At 40.5% G+C, this 25344-nt stretch overlaps 1 protein-coding gene across 1 annotated transcript in view; it reads right to left on the reverse strand.

Annotated features, from left to right (window-relative positions):
* The window catches only part of MBD2 (methyl-CpG binding domain protein 2), a 32789-nt gene that overhangs the window by 948 nt on the left and 6497 nt on the right, over positions 1-25344 (reverse strand). Inside the window, exons 2-6 of the mRNA XM_066988999.1 lie at positions 21388-21547; positions 15072-15209; positions 6553-6643; positions 5637-5814; positions 994-1134 (exon numbers count right to left, since the gene is read on the reverse strand). Coding sequence (XP_066845100.1) covers positions 1005-1134; positions 5637-5814; positions 6553-6643; positions 15072-15209; positions 21388-21547 — 697 coding nt within the window. The 3' untranslated portion in view covers positions 994-1004. The remainder of the gene's footprint in view (positions 1-993; positions 1135-5636; positions 5815-6552; positions 6644-15071; positions 15210-21387; positions 21548-25344) is intronic.

Below are 25344 nucleotides of genomic sequence, written 5' to 3' on the forward strand. Positions count from 1 at the left end.
TACATTAACTAATCCACTTAAAAACCCTGTTCAAATCTATAATGAAAGTCATTAGGGCAGAAAGCAGGGATTTTATAGAATACAGACAACACACTGGCTAAGTACATGCAAATAGGCAAGGAGCTGATGAAAAATCAAGGTCTACTGATCCAACTGATTTCTACAGAGAACCACAGCATCGGTGCAAAAATAACCACTTCTATGACTCCATTACAGAGTAATTATTTCACGCTAAATTAAGAAGCTCAAATTGACAATTTGAGTCTAAAATGGCAAAGGTTTGAAATTTCACACCTTAAATCAGTGTTCTTGCCTGACTTCCTTTAATGTTATCCATAATTAGACTTTTACAGGAGAAAAATTCAGGAATTAAGAGTTTGATAGTAAATATCTAGAATTTAAAGTAATTAAACGATTGTAGTAGCTTGGAAGGTTACTGGCCTGTTAACTGGACTAAACAACGCTGGCAAATAGCTCTCGTACACAACGTAAAGAGCAAATTTCTCTTTATGTTGAGCTCATTCTATAAGTAATAAAAATGTGCATTAGAAACATGAATTAATGAATACGTGAATTCGTATTTGTAAGTATTATCCATTTAAAAATAAAGTTTCGGGAACTTGTTATGTAATTTAACTAAATTAAATTCCGAAGAACAGAAGGCGGCCAATTACTTTGATCGCTTTACCCCAGTTCTTCAGCATCTACTAAGCCCTAAAAGATTCACCTGCAATGGTTTCCAGAGACTGGGCTTTTACCCTAAAGGATGAAAGCCACTTTCTTCCTCCCCCAGTGACCTGTGTAGCATTAACGTGAGGATATTCATCTCTAAATATGCAAAACTGCCCTGCTGATGTGGTGCACGTCAGCTAACAAATGCGCTGGGAGAACGTCGGGCCGCGTGATACGCTGCCGTCTACCTCATGACTGCCGAGTGATCGCCGGCGGATGAGATAGGGAAATCTGAGCGTGCCTCCTGGAGGCCTGACTCACCTGATTTCTTTTTATGCTTCATCTCCATTATCCATTTCTACCTCTATATCTTTTGTCGTATCAGCCGCCCGTGACAAAATGTCTGCCATTAGTGCTTCCTCCAGTTTTTTACGCACTTGTTGCACCCGCTCTTCTTGTTTTCTGAAAGGAGAGAAGGGAAGAAGGGGCAGAGATGTCAATCCTTCAAGTATAATATCAGCCTGGGAACATGCTACGTGGATAAACAATGACTCAGGACTGTTTTTTTAACCCACATTGACTAGTTCTTTAATATATTACCTTCACGTTCAAGTATTATCTACTAGTCACTGATGCATTTTGGGCAGCAGCAACAAATGTTTGTTTCCCTGTTGAGCTATTTCAAACATCTTACCTCAGATGTCTATGAAAATTTACGGCATTTTGAGTCAATAGTTAGTTTGGAAGGTAAAATGTAGCTTTCCTGTGTTACCTGAAAACAAGGAGTCCTCTTCTGAAGTTTTCCCAAGAGCACACAACTTTTGCAAAAGAACAATTTTTTTAAAACTCGAAAATACACCTGTTCTATCAAGCTACGTTTTCTAAAAATAAAAAATATGTTTAAAAATGACCAGAACTCATCAGAAACAGGCACAGTCAGCACAGGAAAACATTTGTCAGAGTGCCGCAAACACCCTGCAGCTATTTAGGATGGCAGGACAGATAGGAAGAACATCAAATCTTAGAAGAGCAGGAGTGATATCTAGCGTGCTGCACAAGCCAGAAGCCTCTCAGGAGCACCAGCCTCTAAAGCTGTTCAGTCCTACAGCTGCAGCTACTGCCAGCACTCCCTGAGTACTTCGGAGGAGGCTGTCTGCTCAGAGATAGCAAAAGGAAGTCAAGAACAAACTAGCAGCTCGGTACAGAAATTGTTTTCTGTCTTCCAGCTGTTTCCTATCCTTGTTTTCTATCCTCCACAGACAGCTCGCTGTCTCCCAGAGCTGTTAACTTTCAGTGCCTTGACAGTGATATTTCAAACCCCTGGGCAAAGAACCGAACCAAAGATGCCTTATAACCTGTGTGACAAAGGAGAAATAAAACACAATAGCAACTTTAGTATTTGTTAATTGAATGAAAGCGATCCCGAGACCAAAAATAAGATGAAATATAATCAAAACAAAAAAAAAGTTTCCTTCTTACCACCTCAGACCTAATGTCAGTGGTATTTAACTCTCACGAGACACAGAAGCGACAGCTGATTGCCTGCATACTGGACCAGCTGCTGTTATTAAGGGCCCAGGTTCCCTATTAACAGGGCACGTGGCCTCCTCCTGAGATTCTTCTTCCCCCTTGCAGGCCTTCCTCACCTCCCAAAGTCAGGTGAAGACAGCGCTTTCCCAAGTTACCTCATTTCCAACTTGTCAGCCAGCTATTTGATCTCCCTGGCAGCAATAACCATAAAACAGCTCGCAGCGCTTCCAGTCCTGAGCAGGCTGCTCTTCTAGCAAATAGGTTTAAGTATTAAAAACCCAGCTCTGTTTACACAAGCGGTATTACTTTTAAAGCGCAGGAGCCACCAAGAGCAAACACTTAAGAACCAACAGCAAAAAAAAAACGTGCTACTGAGAAGAAGTGCTCATCTTTAAGTAAAACACTAAGGCTCAGACTATCTGCGCTAAGCAGCTCCCCGGCCACATGCTCTTTTCAGCCTTCCTCCTGCCAAGGCACAATCCTCATCCTACAGTAGTCGTGCTATTGTCTTCAAAAGCAAGCGAGCAGTAAAGCTACGCTCCTCCTAACACCGAAATTCATAAGACCCTCATTCAAATTCCGACCGTATTCTCAGTGGAAAACTGCTTTATGCAACAGGACAGCGTATAAAGTCGCATTCAGACGATTTCTTTAGTGCTCAGAATGATTTTCTTTGTCCGCACTGCTTGCGTACATCACTTCGTGGTGGGCGCTGAGAAGAATGCATGCTTTAAAGACACACGTGATTCGACATCGCTGCCTGCAATCAAACCGTGGTATTGTGCCAGCCTCCCTGATGATTTCTCCTCCTGCTTTGCTATGTCGTTAAACCTATCGAGGCTCCATTTGATTGAATTCCTTACGTGCTGGCACTGAAACAGGTACTCTGTCACTAAAACAGAAAAAAATTGTAATAGCTCTAGTAAATAGCATTTAGCTGCGGAACACAAACCTGTCTTTACATTTTGGATTGGGGTCACATTCAATGGGACAAAATGCACAGAACCAACCTGTTCCTGACCGAACACCAGTTCCTCCTCCCTGCGTATCAGGAGAAAGAACTCACCTTCTCCCCTGATCCTCCAGCACACTGAAGTGCAGTGTTTTTTTTGGAAAGAGTCTAATTAAGAACCATCACCATGTAAGTGCTTACAGTAACATGTACCCTATTTTTGGGTAAAACATCCTCCGGAGCTTTTCAGCAGCAGGTTTCCAGAAGTCTTCCACTAACCAGGATCTGAGATGCAGTGCTGAAAGGAGAATTACTCACTCAAATGTTGACAGCATTTGCCAGATTATATTAAATTCAGGTTTAGGGGCATCTGCTGCCTCCCCCCACACACAACTTTCCAACACATCACTTCAAAAAGATCTTTTCTCCTCCCCTCTCAGCAGAAATTAACCACTGCTGACACAGCAAGTCTAAACAGCAATGACAGAAATTCTCGGCTGCCTAGTTTCCTGACATGCTCCGTATTAAACTCATCATTAGAAATGGGGTCAGAAAGTTTACGTCATTGCTTAAACGGGTTATTTAGGTTTTTACCTCTCTGCAACACCGAAGGGTGCGATCGTTACAAGTTTCTTATTCCTGAGGGAGAGTTCAGACTGTTACAGCATCCTCTCATTTCCTCCCTTTGGCACTTTATAGTTCTCGTGGCTTTGGTCTGCCGCACAAAGTAAGATTTGTGCAGGGCATCGAGGAATATTGTGAGGTACCAAGCTCCAGCTGACTAGCCTGGATCAAGGTTCACATAGCTGAAGAAGATGACGTACTTAGCTCCAAGCTAAGCCAACTTGGAGAGCCCTAAATTTGAATTGCTCTCCATTCCCGTCTGATGTTAAATGCCACTTGGCTTTTGGACAGATTAACAGGTAATTTTTCTTACCCACGACTGTGCAGAGCGTGACGCTGCCAGACATACTTCATTTATTGCTATGCTCTGGTGAATTTAGCAGGTTATGGCTGCTTACAGGAAAAAGCAGAAGTCCTATTAACATGCAATTTCAAAAGGCCATTTGTCAAGATGTCTGAGAAATCTCAGGAACGAAAGCTACTGGGTGACACCACTCATTCAGCAGAGAACCTAGACTGAGCAAGAGAAAAGGCTCTTGAAAACCAAAAGGTAGGATTTTCAGAAACTAGAAAAGCAATCCCTCTGTTTCTTTCAGAAGATACCATTCCCCAGTCCACCCCAAAAGAAGAGAACTAGTTAAAGCTTTTATCTAATAGAGACGCAAGGATGTCACTCCGAGCCTTTTCCAGAAATGGAGATAACTCAATAGCGCAGCTGCAAAGAAGAATAAAATGATGTGCTGGTCAGGAAAAAAGCTACAAACAAGCTGTGAATCAGCAATCTCAAGATAAATGATCTCAGACTCTGTATGGGAGAAGACAGTTTACAGGGAATTCCAAAAGCCTGCCTAAGGAGACCAAGACTGAGATGCAAACACCCCTGGGAACCACACCATGCTCATTTTACACCCTTACCTTGCACAGGATTAGCATTTAGAAGCCTGGAACTATTCAGAAGCTATATCCCACAGCTGAAAAATGTTAAGTGCTTATCTCTACTGATATGGAAGTGTGGTTGATTCTTACTCATGCATTTACAAAGAGGATACTTAAAATGTTTGCTGGACCGAAAGATGAAATTTTGCATTTTACTCTGATTATGAAAGAGATTTATCATCACTATATGACCAGGAATACTTCAAATTAAACACGATTCAAGCTGGCAGCTATTTTTAGAGAATCACAGAACGTCCCAAGTTGGAAGGGACCCACAAGGAGCATGGAGTCCACCTCCTGGCTCCGCGCAGGATCACCCGAAAACCAAACCCCGTGTCTGAGGGCGATGTCCAAATGCTCCTTGAGCTCCGGCAGGCTCGGGGCTCTGCCCACATCCCTGGGGAGCCTGTCCCAGTGCCTGACCACCCTCTGGGTGCAGATCTTTGAAAATTAACAGTGCAGCTAACAAAAAGAAAATTGCCCGTACGAGTAGATGGATCTTTCTATCATATCCGAATCTCCCATTTCAAGAGAGTGCATTAGCCACAAAGTTATATGTTATAATATTCTTTATTTTTCCCTTTTTGAAACACTCATTTTTAACTGAGATCAAAAAATTAACTTGACCAAACCAGAAATGGGAAGGGAGAAAGCCAATATTGATCTATTGAACTATAGCTTAATGGTTAGAGCATACTCTTGGGAAAGAAAATGTGGCTTGTGACTCATTTCTTACTGAATATTTTATATTAATATTTTCACCACGAAAAGAAAAAAACCGAAGATTTCATTTTTTTCTAGTTAATGAACTAATCTGTATGTACAAGAAACATGTTCGTGCTCGTCTTCCCTCATGCCCAGGCCAGGAATCTAGTTTAATCAAGCTTGCTTTTCATTTCCTTGAAGACTTCATAAAACTCACCTAATGTCATCATCTGTGACTATGAAAGCTTTGCAGAGGGGTTGAGATGTATTGAGCCAGACGGCTGGGTTCTTCTCCACAGCTGCGGAGAGCTGTCCCGTGATAGGTGCCGAACTGGTGTGCAAAGCGCTGGCAACAGCCGACAACAAGGTATCGTCGTTGTTACCCGGGCCGACTCCTAAAATAAGGATAACCAAAGAGTTACCATTCACATTTCACGTGCAGCTTTCAGAGGCAGAGCTCCTCTCAGTTTGTAGGGTTACGTACACCAATGATATGATTTCCACTGGATACACGGCCGTATAATCTAAAAAGTTAAACACAAGTTCTTAAAAAACAGCTTTGCAGTAACACAGTTGTTTCAATAAAAGTTAGCATTTCACAAGGCAGCTCACTGCTAAAATTGGCTGGATTTTTTCCCTGCAATAGCAATTACGACATCATGAATTTTTTTAATAAAGCTGATCACATCATAAATTTATCAGTCACGTACTGAAACAGTTTATCCGCAACTTCATGATGATAATCCACACCAGCACAGTCTCTGCTTTAATCCTGCAAGGTGTTAAATTAATTCTGAAAAATACACAGTAAAGATTTTTACAGCCCCCAAATTCCCGTGAAGATCTCCTAGGCAGTGGAACAAAGTTATTAATTCTGACCAGTGATTTGATCATATTTTAGATCAACTTTCACCAGTGAGAGTACAGTTCTGCAGCGTGGTTTACATGAACTGCTAAAAATAAAGAGAGTTTTGGAGATTGAGGTATTTTGTTAGGAAGCACATTTACAGTCTGAAGTTTACTAAATCTGACGGGAAACTGAAACGCTCGTTAAGAGCATCAAAAAGTCTGTCCCTTTTAAGCACAAACTACTTTGTGAATCTGAAGCAACAGCAGTTGAGTGAGCACAGTACCTTGAAGACCCTTAGGGAGCTCCATGGATTTTATGATTTGTTCACTGACATCCGACGCGCTGAGGCCTTGTAGCCTCTTCTCCCAGAAAAGCTGCAAAAAGAAAACGAGATCCCCATTAGAATTCGAAATAAATCAGCTCACGGAAATCAACTGTGCTCATAATCAAAGGAGCATCAGAACAACATACAAGACGGACGCCACCTCACAGCTTACAAAGCTATGGAGAAGTTAACATCCTATCTGCTGCCGGAGATCCGTGCGACGCTGCACATTACAGCAGCGCAGATCACCAAATAAAGCTGATCAGTAGCTGCACCCCCTCAAACCTACGCTGGCTTGATGACCTGGCCCTTTCCGTTGCTGTGTAGGTATCTCTTTTCTAGAAACAGGATCAAATCTTTTCACTTTTAGGAAGGTACACGAACTAAAGTCACATTCTCTTTCCTTTCCATTGTTTAGTTTGTTAGCTGGGAACATGCTTCCATTTCTCATTTCTCGATCTAAGGGAGGTTTTTTTAATGATACGGATTTCCTTCTTCGCTCCTACCTTACCTGTCTGAAGATACATGCTGAAGCTCTGGGCTGCAGACTGGCCATGCCTATTATTTAGGAAAAGTTCTCTATCTAGCAAGGCAGTGAAGGAAGCTAGTTAAAAAGCTGATTTCCATTCCACAGGAAGCCAGGCTTAACAAGGAAAGGGAGAATCAGAGAATCATTAAGGCTGGAAAACACCTTCGAGATCATCAAGTCCAACCACGCAGAACGTAGCTATGCAAGTTCCCGTGGAAAGGGCATTCCAAAATAGTTTTGATTTTTCCGCAGGCTATGAACCTACTTTTTTCATGCCTTCAACACCTGAGACAGAATCAGACATGCAGTTATCCTAATTCCGAGGAAATTCCTTGTTGTAGTCAAGAGCCAGGAGCCTCAGTTTAAGACAGGGCTCTCAGATGTCACATTCTGTTTTGCAGACTCTGACTGCAATATTTCACACGTTCTTGGCGTCTCTGACTCGACAGCTTTTTGAAAATACCATTTGCCACTCATGTCATTTTACTAGAAGCGCTTAAAACGCTTCCTGTAAACTGACTCCTCACTTGTATTAGTTTTTCACCATTCTAACCCAGTTTTTAGCTACATCAAGACATCCCTTTGATTTCCTTTTAAATTTTTAAGTATTTAGTACCTCCAGTCCTTCACTCCTACTGTTTACCACTAAGTCCTCACCCCAGGAAAGCACTCTAGAGGTCTCGTAGCAGTCCTTACTGCTTTGTGGATGGCGTGGCAGTGCCTTAAGACTGTCTAAAACTAGCTAAACTCTAAAACGAGCGTTGGCATTCATAAAAGTGAAGTCACAGTGAAACCCGATCGATTCAGTATTTCATCACTGGATTAGCTTGGCATCTTGAAGTCTCTAGGAACTCAGAAAGCTTCGGTTGCTTCACTTACAAGACGAAGACGCAATATTCTCCAGCTACGGAAGTGCACGCTCACGTGACTGAAAAAGATCCCGCGGGGCTCGATGCGCGGAGCGTCTGCCTCTTAAGTTACAGCCCTAAAAATAGTTTACATTATTTAACCTGCGACTCTCTCAGCGTTATGGAGACGGGGAACCCCCAAAGAGAAAAGAAGCCTCAAGTTCACACACGCTGTGCCCCGCCCCAAGCAGAGGCCACCTTCTTTGTAACAGCCTGCCGCCGTCTCGCAGTTAGAGGCAGCCTTCGGGACCAAGTGTGCTGCCTGGCTTCGGGGCTTTTCTCAGCCCGAGCGCCCCGGGGAGCACCGCGATCCCCGCTGAGCGGGGCAGGCTGATCCGCTCCAGTCCTCGGCCGCCTGCTGAGGCTGCACCAGCGCAGCCAGAAAAGCGAGATCCGTGCCTCCAGGAGAGAGGCATTAGCAAACATGACCCTGTTAGGCAGTAATGAGAATCCTGATGGGGGCAGGATAAGGAAGGAATGAGAAAAGAACCGGATTTAAAGATTCATCATTCTTACGGCGCGATATTTCATTACTAATGCAGAATGAATAACCATTCCGAGCATCCATCAGTCACTTAGGGGTATTCGTCCTGTTGGAGGATGAAAAATGGCCCCATTTCAGTTTCGCCTGAAGTCTGGCCGTTAGGAAACACACACTGAAAAGTGCCTAAAACCCAGGCCCTTCATTTACCGATGCTTGAGCGTTCTGGGTTCAGACGGAGCCAGCAGCCAAGCGACCCATTTCCCAGGAAATTAGTCAGTACGCCTTATGCCAAAAGTGACCTCTTACGCAACAACATCCTGCAGAGCGAGAAATGTATCCCTTATCGCCCAAACTTACTATCTCGAGGGCAACTCTGTTTTCTTCTGATAGAAGAGGCAGCATGGGAACGCCATGCCAAGGTCCCCAGGGCGGAGCGGCATTTTCGCTTCCTTGTTTTTTCTGAGACCCGACAATGGTAGCCCCGCACTGCAGATGTGCCGCTGAAGTCCTTTGTTTGGAGAATTATAAAATATTGCTTCCTCCACAATTGTTTCTTTTCCAAGAAAAGCTATTTGTGATTAATGGCTAGCCATCAGCTAACCTGTAAGCTTTGTAAAAACATCATCTCCTAAGTAACTATTATTTCTCATTCAGAAAACAAAGAAATGATAGATTTGCCTCTCTATTACAAGAGCCACCAAATACAAGCAGCTCCTTTTAGTTAAATGTATAAAAGTCTACTTTGCAGTTGCTCAAGCAATGGAAGCCTGCAAGAAAACCTTGCTGGAAAGGACACACTCCAATTCTGCTGTTTTTAAAAGAAAAGCACGTACATTCTTAGCATTCAAACATTCTTGGAGGGTGGCTGATTTATACACAAGTCAACCAAGAACCTCAAGTATCACCTGCAACTTACTATTTGTGGTATTAAAAATTCCATAGATGTCAACAGAGGAGGTATCAACTGAACACAAAGAAGGCAAGACTGATTCTGACGCTGGTGAGTTCAGAGCTTGTATTTATTCCATAGTTTCAGTTGATTGACTTGGTTTCTTCCATTTAGACAGCTACAAGTATCTACTAACGTGCACCGGTACTCAGAAAAGGCTAACATCTACTTCACAGCTGCGAAGAACAGCAAGTTTAACAGCACGGTCCCAATTCCAGGTAGCTGGCTTGGCACCTCCCCAGCTCCCAGGAACCAGATTCATTTCCACGCCGCCTGCAGATGCGTTATGACCTGGTGAGCAAGCTGATTAAAACCTTACTTCATTGACAGAACTACGTCTACAAAATCCAGTCAACACGTTTGGGCTGCACTGAGGACCCAAGCATGCAATTTTGTTACGTTTTAACGTCTACTTTAATGGCTAATTGAGGCCAGAACACCCCAAGTTATCACTTGGGAAACTGCTCAACTCAATGATATTGCAAGCAATGAAATGAGGAAATACGATTATAAAGAGGGCTTTTCAAAGTGTCTGTGGAAGATTTTTAAATGAATGAGAACTCCTCCAGAAAGCTAGAAAACTTCTTTCATCTTTTTATACCCTGTGAGTTGCTCGGCTCTCCTACACCCATAACTGCCAAACAAAATATCAGTGTTTCTCAACTTGCTTGGGAGAGGGAGGTGGAACTTAATCTCATCAGGTTCCTTCCATCCCTCTTTTTGATAACTCTAATAGATATCAACCAACAAGCTTAAGTTTTCCAACCCAATCTAATTTTGGATTCTAATCTTTTAAGTTCAGCCGCAGGAAATAAAATTACATCTATTTGACATCCTGCAATTTTTCTAGTAAATTAGGCTTTTGAGGCTGCATATATCTTCTGCAAAAAAATGACTATGGTCGGATTTAGCTTGTGATCTATCATCTTATTCAATAATTCATTGCAATACAATCCACTGCAAGTATCTACAAAGTATACTACGTATAAAATAGACTTTCAAATCAATTGTGAAGAGAACTTTTGGCCTGAAGACAGATTATTTTATAAGCAAATACAACAGGTTTGTCCTCAGGTGGTTTTAGGAAGTGAATACTGTCAGGTTTATCCTCGGGTGGTTTTTAAAGGTGGCTATCTGCCATAGAACTAGAGGAATCAGATCACACAGTATTAACTGATTACTTGCTCTTCTTGAAACAAGCTTCAAAGAGGAGGCTGGATGTGTTTTAGACATTTGATGCATGTTCATGGATTTATTTTTTAGCCAAATGTATCAGGAAGATAGAGTTGAACCTTTTGCAAATTCAGTTTTGTAATCACCACTTAAATTAGTTTATTTTACTAGTGTGGTTTCAAGTTCTCTCTATCACCACGGTCAACAGTATACAGCAGAATTAACAAGTGATTAATCAAGTCCTCAGGAGTCTGAGCTCACTCAACTCAATACCTCAGGTATGTTACACGTTTGGAGAGTGAAATAAGTGAGCTTGGTGTTTACTCTGAAAAAGGCCGGTAAGCGTGGAACAACGTGAACCAAGGAGCTCTAAAACACAAAGATGATGTTAAGTGCTCTACACAGGACACAGACCTGTGTCTGTGAAAAGAAGTCTGATTTGGAGCACCGCTCCATTTGATCCGATTAAGTACAGAACACTTGACAGGCAAGTAACTCAAGTTTAAGTGATTACATAAAAGATTTGCTACCTATAATAGGTTCAAATAACCACACGACTTGCTCCGCTCCCCACTGAGGAATACTCAAATCCAGATACAAAAGTGGATGACGAATGTGTCCTGAAGTCTAATGTGTCCTGAAGTATTGCTACACCTAGAGTCCTTTTTGCCATAAAGGAGGGAGGAAGAAAATGTGATTTTAAGACAGTGCTCACCATCATCTAAGATGAACACGACAGATACAGCTGCATGATTTTTTGATTCATCATTACCTCCATGCTCAGTTTCAGCAATGGCAATCTGACTTTTTAAAATCCAAACCATTACTCTGAAATTTATCAAGAATATATCATATCTTTTTGAAACTTTGAAGCAGCAAGACTGACAACGTTTAGGAGGCTAAAACAATTTATTTTTTTTCCTTTGCAGGACCCACTAGAAATCTTACAGGGTTCTTTTTCTTATACTGGCTTATTTGTGGACTCTGCAAAGGAAAAAAAAACAAACCCACAGAAATACTAAGGAAACGTATCCTAAGTAAGCTTAGGGAAAACTAAAATATATTTGAGCAGGATGATGCTTCAAAAAGAGATGTGAAAGTGCTTTGAAGGAAATTGCAATTAAGGCTCCTAGATTTGCTATTTATGAACTTAACAGATTTTCTGATCATTTGATTAGATGCAAAAAAATCCGAGAAATCTCCATGAATTGCCTGGTACTGGTGTTAGAACAGAGACCACTTAGAGGAAAAAGACTTAAGCGGAGAAGTCTTGTGCGTATCAGAAGACCCTTGACGAAATACATGCACACACAACTCGAGTACTTCCAGGATTCTCCAGAGTATTGCCACTCCTCGGATGAAGTTCTCCACTCTGATGATCAGTAATCTATAGAACCTTCAAGGCTTTGAAAGCCTTTAAGACGCTGTCTTGCAGAGCAGTTGCTTGAAAAAGTCTTAGACAACCCTGTGACGTTATTTGTGTGCAACTAAACATCGCGCTGAATATATGGAACCAGCAGTGCCACAGATCCTTTGCTCTAATTGACAGCTTTACCTACACCCAGATCCCAGGCAAACTGTTATCTTTCCAGGAACTACCACAGGGTTTACTGCTTAAAGAAGAGGCGCTGCCAAACGTCATCCCTGCCAACACTAATAACCATGTCTTTTCGCTCCCAGGTCACAAGAAGACTCCTGACTGCCAAAGGAACTACAATGCTCGTTTATTTTCATCTCTACATAAGGAGGAAGGCCAAAGAGAATCTTCAGGGAACTCTGGTTAGGCTGTCTTTTCAAAAGGGAGATACAACAGATACAAGCCAAGTGAGGCTTTTAGAGATGTGTATCTAGAAATGCAGAAGCAAGAACCCCTTAAGGGATTTGGGCCAAGAATTGAAGAAACAAGGGAGGAATGACACTGGAAATGGGAACTGAATAAGCTTTACATACAAGTAGGCAATAGTCAGTGCTTCAGCATTCAAGTATCCACCACTGATTTAATGTCTATGTACAGGGAGGTTTACACGCCAAAATATAAGAGAAGGAGGAGGCAGTGATGCACGTAAGGATCATTTATAACAGGAAAATATAGTTTTTATCTGGAAGAGAACTCAAGGACGCATTTATCTGACAACTGTATCTCAAGTGCTCCAAGGTGCCGGTTTTATTCTTTTCTATTTCTTTTTTATTTCTTTTATTTTTTTTTTATTCTTTTTACTAAGAATAAAGTTTTCCAGCAACTTCACTCCTCACCCCGGCTCTTCTATTTTATCTCAACTGATCACATCAAAAAAAAGAACCCTTGCTTTTTGAAAACCAAGCAAAGACCATATCTCCTAGTATTTACAATCCAGCTAGTAAGTAAAACTAGTAAGTAAAACTGAATGAACTTCTTGATGCTTTCAAACAAGATGTGCATGTCCGTATATTTACATACCTTCAGTTACCAATACCCAAAGAAATATTGATAAATGTGCGATGGAAATCTGTGTGTAAAGAAACCAGATCACTGGAAATTGCTTATGGAATTGCTTATGGAGTCTGGCAATTTGCTTAAGATTCTCCAGTAATTGACAGCATAATATCTACACTAAATCGCTTTGTTCCAGATTTTTTAGTGGAAGTTTTATTCAGAACTCATTGAAGCTTTACGTAAAGGCAACGCTGACCAACTACTCTCTCCCTTCTCCAAGCTTCCCACCTGCGTCAGTCACCAAGACAAACAACGAAATAGCTCAAGGCAGCACTTTAGCTTGGGGAAAGGCAGAAGAGTAAGACATTTCAAGACTTGCTTTAATATTAGATGTATAAGATAAACTATTCTACATTCAATGCAAGTAGAGTTAGCATTTCTTCCAAATGAAGTATGTCAATACAGAAGAATAGCATTTTAAGTGTCCTCTTCTGAAGATGTACTGTTGCAAGCAAAGCAAAAGGATGTTGATCAAAACCAAATGCTGACGCAGTGATCAGCAGACAGTGATTTCTTGAAGATCTTGCTATAGTTTCATCTGTTAGAACTTATCTTAAAGAAGCAAAGATTTTACTTGGGTGGGTTTGAAAACCAACTATCCTGCAAGTCTTTACTGGATAGTCATTCTCAAAAGACAAGGGATGCGTTCCAGATGGTTTCAGTTCACGACGTATTTGAAGCGAAGATTCTGGAAGAAAGAAAACTGGGAGGAAATAGGCAAGCACGAGAGGATTTGAAATCCATCAAGATATGAATCGCCAAACATCCACTTCTCTTGCCACAAAGGTGCCGTAACTTTCATACCTTTTAGTGATTATTACCGGTTCAGCAGACATGACTAAAAGGCAATTCCTAACACACAAAGTGTAGTAGTTTAACAGGAAAACCCAAAGAACGTGAAGAGAATCAATAGACACATGCAATTATGCATCTTTAAGATCTGAACGTGATACACTTACATGGCCCCTGTTGAACTTCACGGGACCAACAGTGAGGTTAGCTGAGGCCTTCAAATCTTGCTAAAAGACATCTCAACAAGATGATCCCATACGGCTCGATATTTCTTCCTTCTCTTTCTCACCTGAATTTAGAGGATGCAGAGTCTAAATTCCTTATGTTATTTCTAACGAGAACAGCATTCAAGATGTTTGAAAGTTCAATATTAGAGACAGCCTGAGTTTCAAAGGAAATGTTGTTAAAAGTTTGTGATATACCAATGTACAAAAATGCGAACATGCCTCTGCATTTTCTTCTCATCCCTGTACTAAGCCAGAATAAGATGCTTCAATTTGATGGTAGCAACACTATGACTCCAAAAATACGCATCAGACTTAAAAATAATGCCTAAATCCAATATACACTATGTTATGTAGTCGATTATTCCTTCAACTAGATTTCCTTTTCTTCTCTGCTCTTCTCCCCATAAAAAACAAAACTGAAAAAGCATTGTGCGAAGAGGTGATCTGTCGTTGATATAAAGACAAGCAGCTAAAGGAGAACTTGTGTAAGATGAGTTCAAGTTACTGTGTTTTGCATTTGTAGTAGTATTATACTGAAAAAGAGGGATTTAAAATAATTTTGAATTGATTTTGCACAAATCTCTTCTACATAAAAGGGATAATAGTTCTTGATGACAACTGTATATTTTACAGAAACTTCTATTAAGAAGCTGCACATGAAAAAAGTTTTGTATTTGAGGTCTAACTGTGACAATATAACATGTATCTGAAATTCAAGAGGAATTCTGTTGCCAAATCTGACTGAAGTTTTGGATTAAGAAAAAAAATCTCCATATCAACTGACCTATTTCTGGAATTTAATTGTATTTTTTACAGCATATTTCCATAAGTAACCATCAATACGAGATTGCTCATCTGTAATCGAAGCACAGCTGAAAATATTTTGATTTTCAGCTTGCTTCAAATTTTGCACAGTAACAATGGAAATAGATTAATTCTTACCTGCCGTGGCTGTTCCGTCACTCGTTGTGGATCGGATCTCACTTTGTTACTCGGATGGTTGGTGACTTTGGTGACGGGTTGTTTGAAAATTGATGCAGTTTGTCTGATGGGCAAAGTTGTATTCAAGTCTGGTTTTCCCTGTTTAAAAAAAAAGGTGAATTAACAAAAGATATACATAAAATTCCTACAAATTAACGTTGGATAAACCATCCTCTACTGATGAGCAAAAGAAAGCTTTTTCTGGAGTAAAGATTTCCCTTAAATGCTGTACTTAACTAACCTTTGCAGCCACAAACTTTAAAGAAAAAAATGTACCAACTTGACCAGTTCCCCACATTCTCACCTTCTCTGGAAGAAGCATACTGCTTCAAAGTCCACCTTTTAGTAAATGATAAATGTCATTTGTGCAAGTGACTTACTTTCTGAAAACAGACAGCTTCATGAAAATACGCTTGTAGCGAATGGTTTATAGAGTCCTAAGTCTTAAAGGACAACAACTTCCTCCTTAACTCATCACAGATTTCCTAAGCAATTCCTCCATAATACAATTTTTAAACCAGTGCAGTAATTTATTCTGGAAAGAAACTAAAACTATATAAACTGTAGCAAAGTCTTTTGGCCAAGCTAGTTTTAATCAGGTTTGTTAACTGGTGGTTCCCAGGCAGACAGAACACTTCACCAGTAACATCTTGGCACATACAGAACCCTCAGACCCTCGGAGATGCTGCAGAAAGGCATTCAGGCATTGGTACTAAGAACGCCAGATGAATCATTTGGGGTGGGGAATGGAAGTCTCCCCTAACCCCTAAGACTGATGAAGACAACAGCACATCAACCTACGCATCATTCAGCTTTTCTGAATCTATCCAAGACCTGCCTGCAAATTTGAAGTGCTGTGCCAGCAAAACAGTACCCTAAAGCTTTTTGTAATCTCATTTCCCAAAAGTCCTGAAGACACTCACATTTCTCTGCTTCTGCATTTTGCCTTGTTTTCCCTGAAATAATACCCATTTTCCAGGGGTGTCACTGGCAAGACACGTGCCTAAATCCACATGAGACACACTGAAAATAAATATCCTATAAAACATACTTTCCCAATTAACATATACCAAAAAGCATGTTCATGTTGTGTGGCTGTCCTCAGCACTTCAAAATATCTCAGTCATATCTAATTTTTGACAAAGAAAAATGTTTTTTAAAAAATTACTGCTATTTGCTCAAAAGGAAGAAAAGTTACTGTGTGGTATTTCAGATCTTAGAAGGAAGTTTTATAATTGGCTTTGAGATCATTGGATAAAAATTGCACAGCGAACATTTTGATAGCGGACTCCATCCAAGGATCACGTTAAAATGATTTAAAGTGATTTCTACCAAGAAGAATCTCATAGCTCCGTGTCATCCTGGAGAGGCATTAAGTGCCTTGCCCATAGGAAGGTTTTCATGTTGAAAATTACTTTCTGCACACTTTCTGTGCAAAGATATTCATTTGATTGCTGGTTTATAGGTGTTACACTGCACACATACAGAAAGAATGACTTCACACACTCCCCCTCATCAGCCATCCACCTTGCAAGGACAGAATTGTGCTAAAGTACTGGGCATTTTGATGATGGAAGAACCACCCCGTCAGGCTGACCTAGCAAAGCACTAAAAGAGGGACGCTTTTAAAATAACAAGTAAAAAATAAGAGGGATATTTTGAAAATACAAGAATTTAATGTGAGACAGGTGTAGTGGAAAGACTTGTTGGTTAATAAACCTGAGCATCTAGCCATATTTTAAAGTCATTTTTATACAGGTCATTACAGAATACCCATAGTGAGTAGCTAGCTTTCATCATCTGGATGTGTCTTTAGCTCAGAAACTAATGATTTTTTAAGAACCAGAGAGCACACGCTTGTTTAACAGTGTCTTTTATGAAGTCGTCTAGTCCAAATTGTATAATCTAAATACTGAGGATTTGAAGATTGAGATTTAATTCCCATTTCTAAATCCAAGAAATTGCTTTTTCCTCACAAAAATCTTTCCAGTAGAAAAATAAGAATAGAAAAATAAGGAATACCTCCACATAATTTTAAGGAATGTAATCGATAGGAAAAAGCAACAGAGTAATGCTTCATATTTATCTGGGCATCTCAGTGTTACCTGAACGAAGGGATGGTTGCAGTACTTCAGGCCTGAATTTTTTTTTTATCCAGATGGCAAAGAAGGTGATTTATCAAGAGTACCACGTACCTTCCTAGCTATTCAACATTATGACTCAATTCACACACTCATTTTTAAGTTCGCCCTGTAGCATGTGGGGAATCTTTGCTTAATACCGACTCACTCAGTCTCTCAGGAAAGCCAAAACAATTTTCCAGAGCAGCAAAAGTATGCTAGAACACAGAAATGAATTCTGAAAGAGTTCTAGAAACATATTATTTTCGGTGGAAGTCTTTCTGTCTCTATTCCTACCACTCTTTTAACAACACCTTGCGATTTTATAGGTCCCCTTTCTTCATTTCCAGGTAGCGCAGTTAACTCATTTAAATATAACAATGCTAAAATCACGAATTCCCATGGAAGTTTTCCTCAGAAATGCAGGAATCTATCGCTTCTCATTTATAAACTCACAGCTAGAAGCCAGTCCCCACGTCTTGTAATATTACTGCTAAAAACCGTAATAATACGTCCCTCCTATCAAATACGGGGCCTACGGTGAACCCTCTGACAGGATCTCTAACTGATGTCTAATGAAGTGTAATGTTAGACTTTTTCCCGTGTATTTTTTTAATATTTAAAGCAGCTCTGATGAGCACAGAATCGCCAACCAGAGCTAGACCAGAACCGTGACAGACTTTACTTATCCTACCAGCTTCGCTTTCCCTGATCTTGTGACATCAAGTTCAAAGCCGTACGTGAACCTCTGAAGTCCGTGCCTCCGGGACGTTCTCTGCAGTAGCTTCAGTATTAGTGGTAAAACAGCTATGAAAATTTACAAAAACAATAATACGACAGAGCCATCCACAACGTGGGGGATAAATCTGGCTTAGCTAACGCTTCCGGAGCAAAGGCCTTAGTTTCAAGCTCCTGAAAAAAAAAGATACAGGTTCCTTTTGTCCTGTAATATGACTCACAGAGAAATTTTAAAATATACCCATTAAACTAAGCTTAAGAAAAAAAAAAAAGGAAATTCCTTCAGGCAGTGTGAGAACTTAAAAAACTCAGCTACATTAATGATCTAACCCTTAGAATTAAAGCAAAACCCTGATGAGTAATGAACTACACAGGAAATGCCATTTTAAGGACTAGATGTCCAATATGCTTTTTAAATCGAAGCAACACACTAGAAAAAGGTCATTAGGATAAACTGTTTAAACAAAGAACAGATCAAGTCCCAGGCACTGTAATTACACTCGTTACTGTCTTACTTTGTTTCCTTTCTCATCACAGTCACATCTGGGCTCGCTGATCTCCTCGCAAAACAGTCACTGTGAGTGTTGAACAACAAATAAACTCCTTAGGACAGAAACTTGCTAAGCCCATCTATCTCCAGCACCTGCAGATCCTCTGAGTTACAAGGAAAAGCCATCCTAAGTTAACAGGAAACGACGGATGTTCAGAGAAACTCTTTTTCACAACAAACCATAAACTCGCCATACACAAAATTCGTCCCTGACATGGGAAGAGCTTCCAATCCGTCTTGAGGAAGGAAGCAGCAGCAAACATCCCTTGATGTACAGTCAGCACCTGTCCCGAAGCACAGGGAACTCCGAGCCTTCCGGCCAAAAGACTTGATTTACACTTTTCAAGTGGTCAGGCACAGGTTCACCACCTGAAGTTCACCACATTGAGCTTTGAGCACACCTACAAAACTTCAGCATCCAGAAACACAAACCTGTGGGAGTTGCATCGCTTGATCACTAGCACAAAAACCTCTTCCTGCCCTAGGAACGATAGCAATATATCAAACAGCAGAAATATCGGTGTCCCCTGCTCATTTTTATTCATTAGAAGCACCTTATTTATTCTCCAGTAACAGTTTCCAAAAGAATTTCAGGTCTTCAAAAAGATACCAGACTATTTCCAGAAGCATCAATATGCCCCCATCATGAAAACATTTTAAAACCTCAGTAATGTACTTCCTAGCCTTTCATATCCTATAATCTAAGAAGTCATCTATAATCAGACAGCATGTTAAATAGTAGCCTCTATTATGGTTCCCCTTCAAAATAAAAAAATAAGCACATTTTTTTCTTATAAACACAGCAGGAGTTGGACTCGATGATCCTTATGGGTCCCTTCCAGCTCGGGATATTCTATGATTCTATTCTGTATCTATTGTATTCCTTATTTCATTGTCTCTTCAAAAACACTCCAAATAAATAACTTAATCTGCAACTGAAAGGTAAAAAATGGTTACACTGAAAACAGCGGGAAGGTTATTTTAGGCTGAAGCAAAACTCCTGTAGTCCTACAGTAGCTCAACCTATCAAATATACGCCTTTATTTTCAGTACAGAAAGGCCGATAAGAATGCATACTACTAAGATTAGAGAGTACAATTTTGCTAGCAGAGTGTGTGTGTCATTTACACTGTTGCACATGAATGTCAAAACTGGAAAGCATTTATTAGCATGTATTACCCTCAGTTCCAATTTGAACCAGGAGAGGTTCACGTGTCAGTTCTGACATTGAGCTCTAGGCTGCTAACGATGAGAATCTCCAAAGCTAGAGGTATGGCAAGACAGCCTTTCCATCCACCAGATGCATAAATCTAACCGTCTAGACACGTCGCAGAAGGAAGGCTAAAGTATATTTTGGATATTCGGTCTTGTAACAGAAGGGGAGCCAAAGAGTTTAGAAACGTTCGTGGTGAGTTGTTTGTACAAAAACAAACAACCCATAAAATATGAGCAAGTTTATACATAAACATGCCTACGCAAGGCTCTCGTTTATGGTCCCTCTAGCAGCACAGCTGCAAGGCGGACTACAAGACGACCACAACCAATGTTTTTCACAATGTCTGGTGGAAGGAAGAAAGCAGAAACTTCAGGATTAAGCTGAGGTCCCATTTTTAACTATCGCAGAGACTGCAGAAATTCTTGAAAGCTCATGAGCCACACATTCATTCACTTTCAAATAATAAGTCTTATTTACCTAAAAAAAAGAAAGCGTTAATTATAGATTCTAATCTGATAGTTAAGAGTTACTGCAAACAGCATACAAGCAATCTAAATCACAGCAATACAAAATTAGCACAGTCTCGTCTAGATTTTGTATACCAAATTTTGTAATTTCTGCTCATGCAAACTGCCCACCCAAAACGTTCCCTTGGAGTAGCCCCAATAGTCGTATTATTTGAAAGCCTCACGTCTGTGGGAAGAAAATGAAAGAATCTGAAGGCATGATTTAAATAAAAAGCAATCGGCATGAAATGTTTGGTTCACAAATTACAAGCGGCAGATGACCAAAAACAACAGTGCACAAGACACAGCTATAACTTGTTAGGCATTTTCATACACTACTGTAAATTACGAAATCTCAAAGAATAAAGCTCTTCCAAAAGAAAAACGTTGCAGGTTGTTACAGAAATCCTTCTGAACTTTTGAGAACTGTTGTACAAGGTATCGATATTTTCTTTAGGAATATACTATCTGAGAGTCTGATAAATTTACTTGTCCTGTCCTTATATGCTATATCCATTATTTTAATCCTCTACACTTCAGACTTTCATTTTTAATCTACCTTACATATTCCCTTCGGCATTCAAAAGGGGATGTTTGTTCAAAGAGAACTAAGACAATCAGAGAACAATCCGATCAATTGACAAAGGCCCAATCAAGCAGAAAAATATCTGGCCTTGCTCGGCTCCAAACGGACATTCGGATTTGTACAGACAAATAAGCTGCCTCAGAAAACAAGCTTCCTGGCACGTACTCAAAATGTGAACTATTTCATCTCAGAACAGGAAGATGAACATAGGAATTAGGAATTTTGAAGTCTTCCACAGAAGAAACTGACGTCAACAGTCCTAACTTTTACCATTGAGAATATTACTCAGGCAGATGACTAGAACTATAGCTCTTTATAGCCTTTAGCCAACCTCTGAGTTACTCAGACCTTTGTTTCATACTTAACATCACCTTGGTATTTCCTTGGTAGTAGCAGAGCATTCCCTCTATTTAAAAATTTTCCATCTCTACCACTACTAAAAATTAAAACATACACGTACAACTTAGAAGCAGGCTGCTTTAAGCAGAAAAGAAATTGCTAAATGAACTACAGGAAAGGAAATTCTTAGGATATCCTTAAACACAGTATTTGCTAACAAACCTTATTTTGATTGAGAGAATCATTCCTTAGTCTCTGTTTGTTCTTCTGCAATTTACTGGGCATCATCTTTCCCGTTCTGAAGTCAAAACTGCTGAGATCAACAGTGTTTCCCAGGTATCTTGCCAACTGAGGCTTGCTTCTGAACTTCTTACCACTTGGACTAAAAAGAAGAAAACACTTTAGTATGTTTTGTTGTACAAGAGGATACAACCTTGACTTCTTACAACAGGTTTTATGCCTTGTTAAAGATCCAAAACGTTTCCATTATCTTTATTCCATGTGGCACGTTCATTGATGTGTGGATTAGCGATGGCACACCTGCCCGATCCCTGCACATATCCAATCCCATCCTTGGCACACGTTTCAATTTACGTGTCAGGCTAAACCAGACTCAGCGTAAGCAGTAGAAACGGCATGTCAGGCTGCGTCCAAGGGCAGGAACTTCTCTGCACAAAAGGTAAAGATCATGTGCAAGGTCTAAATTGATTGCTAAGGTCAGCCTAGACTGAACAGCAACCCTTCTGAGCTATTAAACAGCAGGGGATTAAAGACACAGGCAGAACTGAGACTGGAGGTGACATCTCTTGGCTATTCAGTCACTTACACTGGTGAGCAAAGCCAGCGAAGCACCTGAGCAACAAGCAAGCAAGCAGCAAGCAGGATGGTGCGGAATATGAAGCAGGTCCAAAGTTGCAGTTGTACGTATGGTAAATCCCATCATCATAAATTAAACCGCTCGTACAGAAGTTATTTAAATCGTACTCGTTTGAAATTACGCCCTTGCTACTACCCCAAATTCCCAGATAAAGTTCTGAGTAAGTGAGACGTTCTCAAGTGTTCCTACGAAGTGCTATTTCTACCCCTCTTTACATTACAGAATTTTCTCTCCCTGCAGCTCGAGCACCCAGGACGGTGATGCACACGCACTGAATTACACATTTCATCTCGGATACGTTTCACCTCTGCAGATTTTCACCGACCTCAGTGAGGCTTCCCGTGGACGGACTCGTCAGCGGGTCATCGCTGATACAGTTTGACTAAAAGCCACAGGGTTTGCATCACCTTAAGGGACAACGGCGCTGCCCCCAGACTCAAAAGGTGGCAGAAAAACTGCTGCGTGAAACTCAAACCGCACCCCTGGTTGGAGGTAGCTTCTTAGTACGTGGTTGTGAAAACAGCCGCATACCTATCGCACAAAGTCAACAGCCATTTGATGGTCTAATGCAAATCTCCCTGCAGAGAAATGACCTACGTGTCAAAAAGCTTCCACACCAGTGACATGCAAGAGGTTAACTGAGCTCAGAGCGTTTTCCACAACACTTTGTGCAGAAAACTACTGAAGATTTTTGTCTTCACTTTTCCTCCGAAGCGTTGTGTTTTTTTTCCAGCTCAAAAAACCCCTCGAGGCAAGAACTTCCACACAAAAGAACACGTACTGAATTCTGGGAAAAACAGCTAATTAAGCCAAACGTTTAAAAAAAATATATTTAAATGAATCCAGAAATATGGAAAGATATAATTAACAAGAGGTAAAGGGTGGGAGAAAAAGACTTGAAACAGATCGCAATCTGAAAGCTAACCTCCTCAAGGATGGGTGTGGGAGGGAAAAAAACCAACACACACACACACGCTCCCCACAAAACTCTTTTCTGCTTCTTGCAAGCCAAGAACTGAAGCTGTCCTAGGAGCCAAACTAAACCCAACGCGCTTGAGTTGTATTTTAGATGGTGAAGATGAACGCCCTAGCTTGCTGAGAGCAGGAGAAATCCTACACTGCAGGTCAGACAAGGAGCAAAGTCCCTCGTGGGGCAACTAAGTTCCCTGTTAAAATAATCTGATCTATTGCCTTTCAGTCTTCTTCAGAAACCTGCGAGAGAAATCCAAGATAAAACCTTGTCTAGAAGCACCAGCTGCCTAGCCAAACGTCCCTGCTTGCTCCGACTTCACTGAATAAAGCCTCCTGGTAAGAGCTGCTGTCCCATCCTTCATAAAATCCTGAATGAAAAAGGGGAAACAACGACTATAAGCAAATCCTGAAGTTTATGATTAAGTTCTCTGTTCCAAAACGTGTTTTTTTTTTTGAATTAAAACCCTTACACACTGTCATTTTAACCCACACCTAAGTCACTACTGAAAAGATGGAGAAACTGGAAATCCTAACACCTTCTTCCATTATATCCTAATTTTTGTACCAAGGAAGAATCGTTTTATCTGTCGTTATTCCCACATCACCACCTTCTTTGCTCGGTGATAAGCTAACAGACTGTCACGAAGATAGCACTGTTTCTACTAGCTTTCTTCTTCAGTTTCCTTGGAGAGAAAAGCTTCACGTACACCTCGAAGGAACCCAAAATTCCAGCAGCGGGCAGACATCAGCCTAACTCCACTACAAATTCTTCCCGGAGAACTCTGAAAACAGATTTCCCAAGTGACAGTAGAATTTATAAACGCATCCAACATTCTTAAATTCTATTTTTTAGACATTTAACATTGTGGGGGGCTTTTCTGTTTGTTTTGTTCAGTAATGCAAGAGCAAACCAGAGCATACGCTCCAATATTCTGTATCAGCATCAGCATGGATCATTGGCAGGGCTGCTGTTAAAAGCTATTTCGATCCACAGCACAAATTCCACCACTTTACACTGAAACTATTAGCAGGGAGAAACCGCAGTACGCTAACAAAATACCTCATTTCACCTTTAATTAAGCGTTAAGAAACGCACACTTGGGCTGAGATTAAAAGCTAAAAGAAAAAAAAAAATACAAATTAAAAAATAATCCGAAACAAAGAGACTTCGGAACAAGTCTTCTTGCAAAATGGCGAGAAATATTAAAAAATATATATATATATTTTTTAAACTGAAAGTGTCAAACCACTGAAGTAATGCCTTCATTCCCGAATCGCTCCCAGATTACCTCTACCCTGCTCCTGCTGCCAAGTTGCCTCACTTCTCTTACCTGCGAAGAAAGCTCCGTTAGGCAGACGTCAAACAGAAGGCCTATTTGCAGCAGCTTTATCTGAACATCTATTAAGTAATTGCTACGCACTAACGATAACGAGCGGGGTTACAGAATCTATTTGGGCTAAAACAGCTGCATACGAGCCTGCTACTCACGCATCTCGGTTGGAACTACGAAACGGTATTTTCTTTTGAAAATAAAAGTTCTAACTTCGTTTTCAGTAGAAAAGAAAGGTGGAAGGATGGACGTTAAGCTTTCTTCTCCCAGAGGGGACCCTCTGGATGATGATGATGCTCTGGAGACACCTCGGAAGTCAGGCTGAAAGGGATGCTGAAGGAAGCTGAAGGAAGTGCAGACTTCAAAGTCACCCTTGCTCAGAAGATTTTTAAAACGCGTTGGTCTGAGTTCACATAGCCGGGAATTTAAACCGCTAGAAGAGTCAAAAAATGGATCACTACATTATTTTAATGAAAAATTACCCAGATGTGGAGGAAATCGGTACAGTCTGCCCTCATCGAAGTGTCCTGAACATTAATTTTACGCTTCTTTCATGCAAAGAGAAAGAAGCGAAAGAGTTCTTTCAGGGTGCTGAGACATAGGGGAGCCTCTGGTCTGACCAAACTGCTGCATAACCCAACGCTCAGACAGTTTAGAGTCGCAAGATACACGTGGAATTCCACATGTATCTCCAAATACACCTTCAACAACGGATGGTTTTAGGACTGTTATTCTTGTAAGCATTAACAAAAAAAGTTACAAATACGTAGTCTTACCTATTAACTTCCCAGAGCTTTTTTAATAACTTGTCAACCTCAATTCGAAGTTCCTCAGCTTTTTTCCAAATAGAAAAATTATTTTATATATCATTTCCAAATAGAAAAGTTATTCCAAATTATATTTAGTGTACCTGAGAGACTTGGGCCTATCATATCTGAAAAGCGTACCAGCATCTGCTCTTCATCCTTTCAAAGTAAACATTTTGGGATGTTTTTAGCA

Source organism: Anser cygnoides, chromosome Z (genome assembly GCF_040182565.1).
Source record: "Anser cygnoides isolate HZ-2024a breed goose chromosome Z, Taihu_goose_T2T_genome, whole genome shotgun sequence".
NCBI lineage: Eukaryota > Metazoa > Chordata > Aves > Anseriformes > Anatidae > Anser > Anser cygnoides.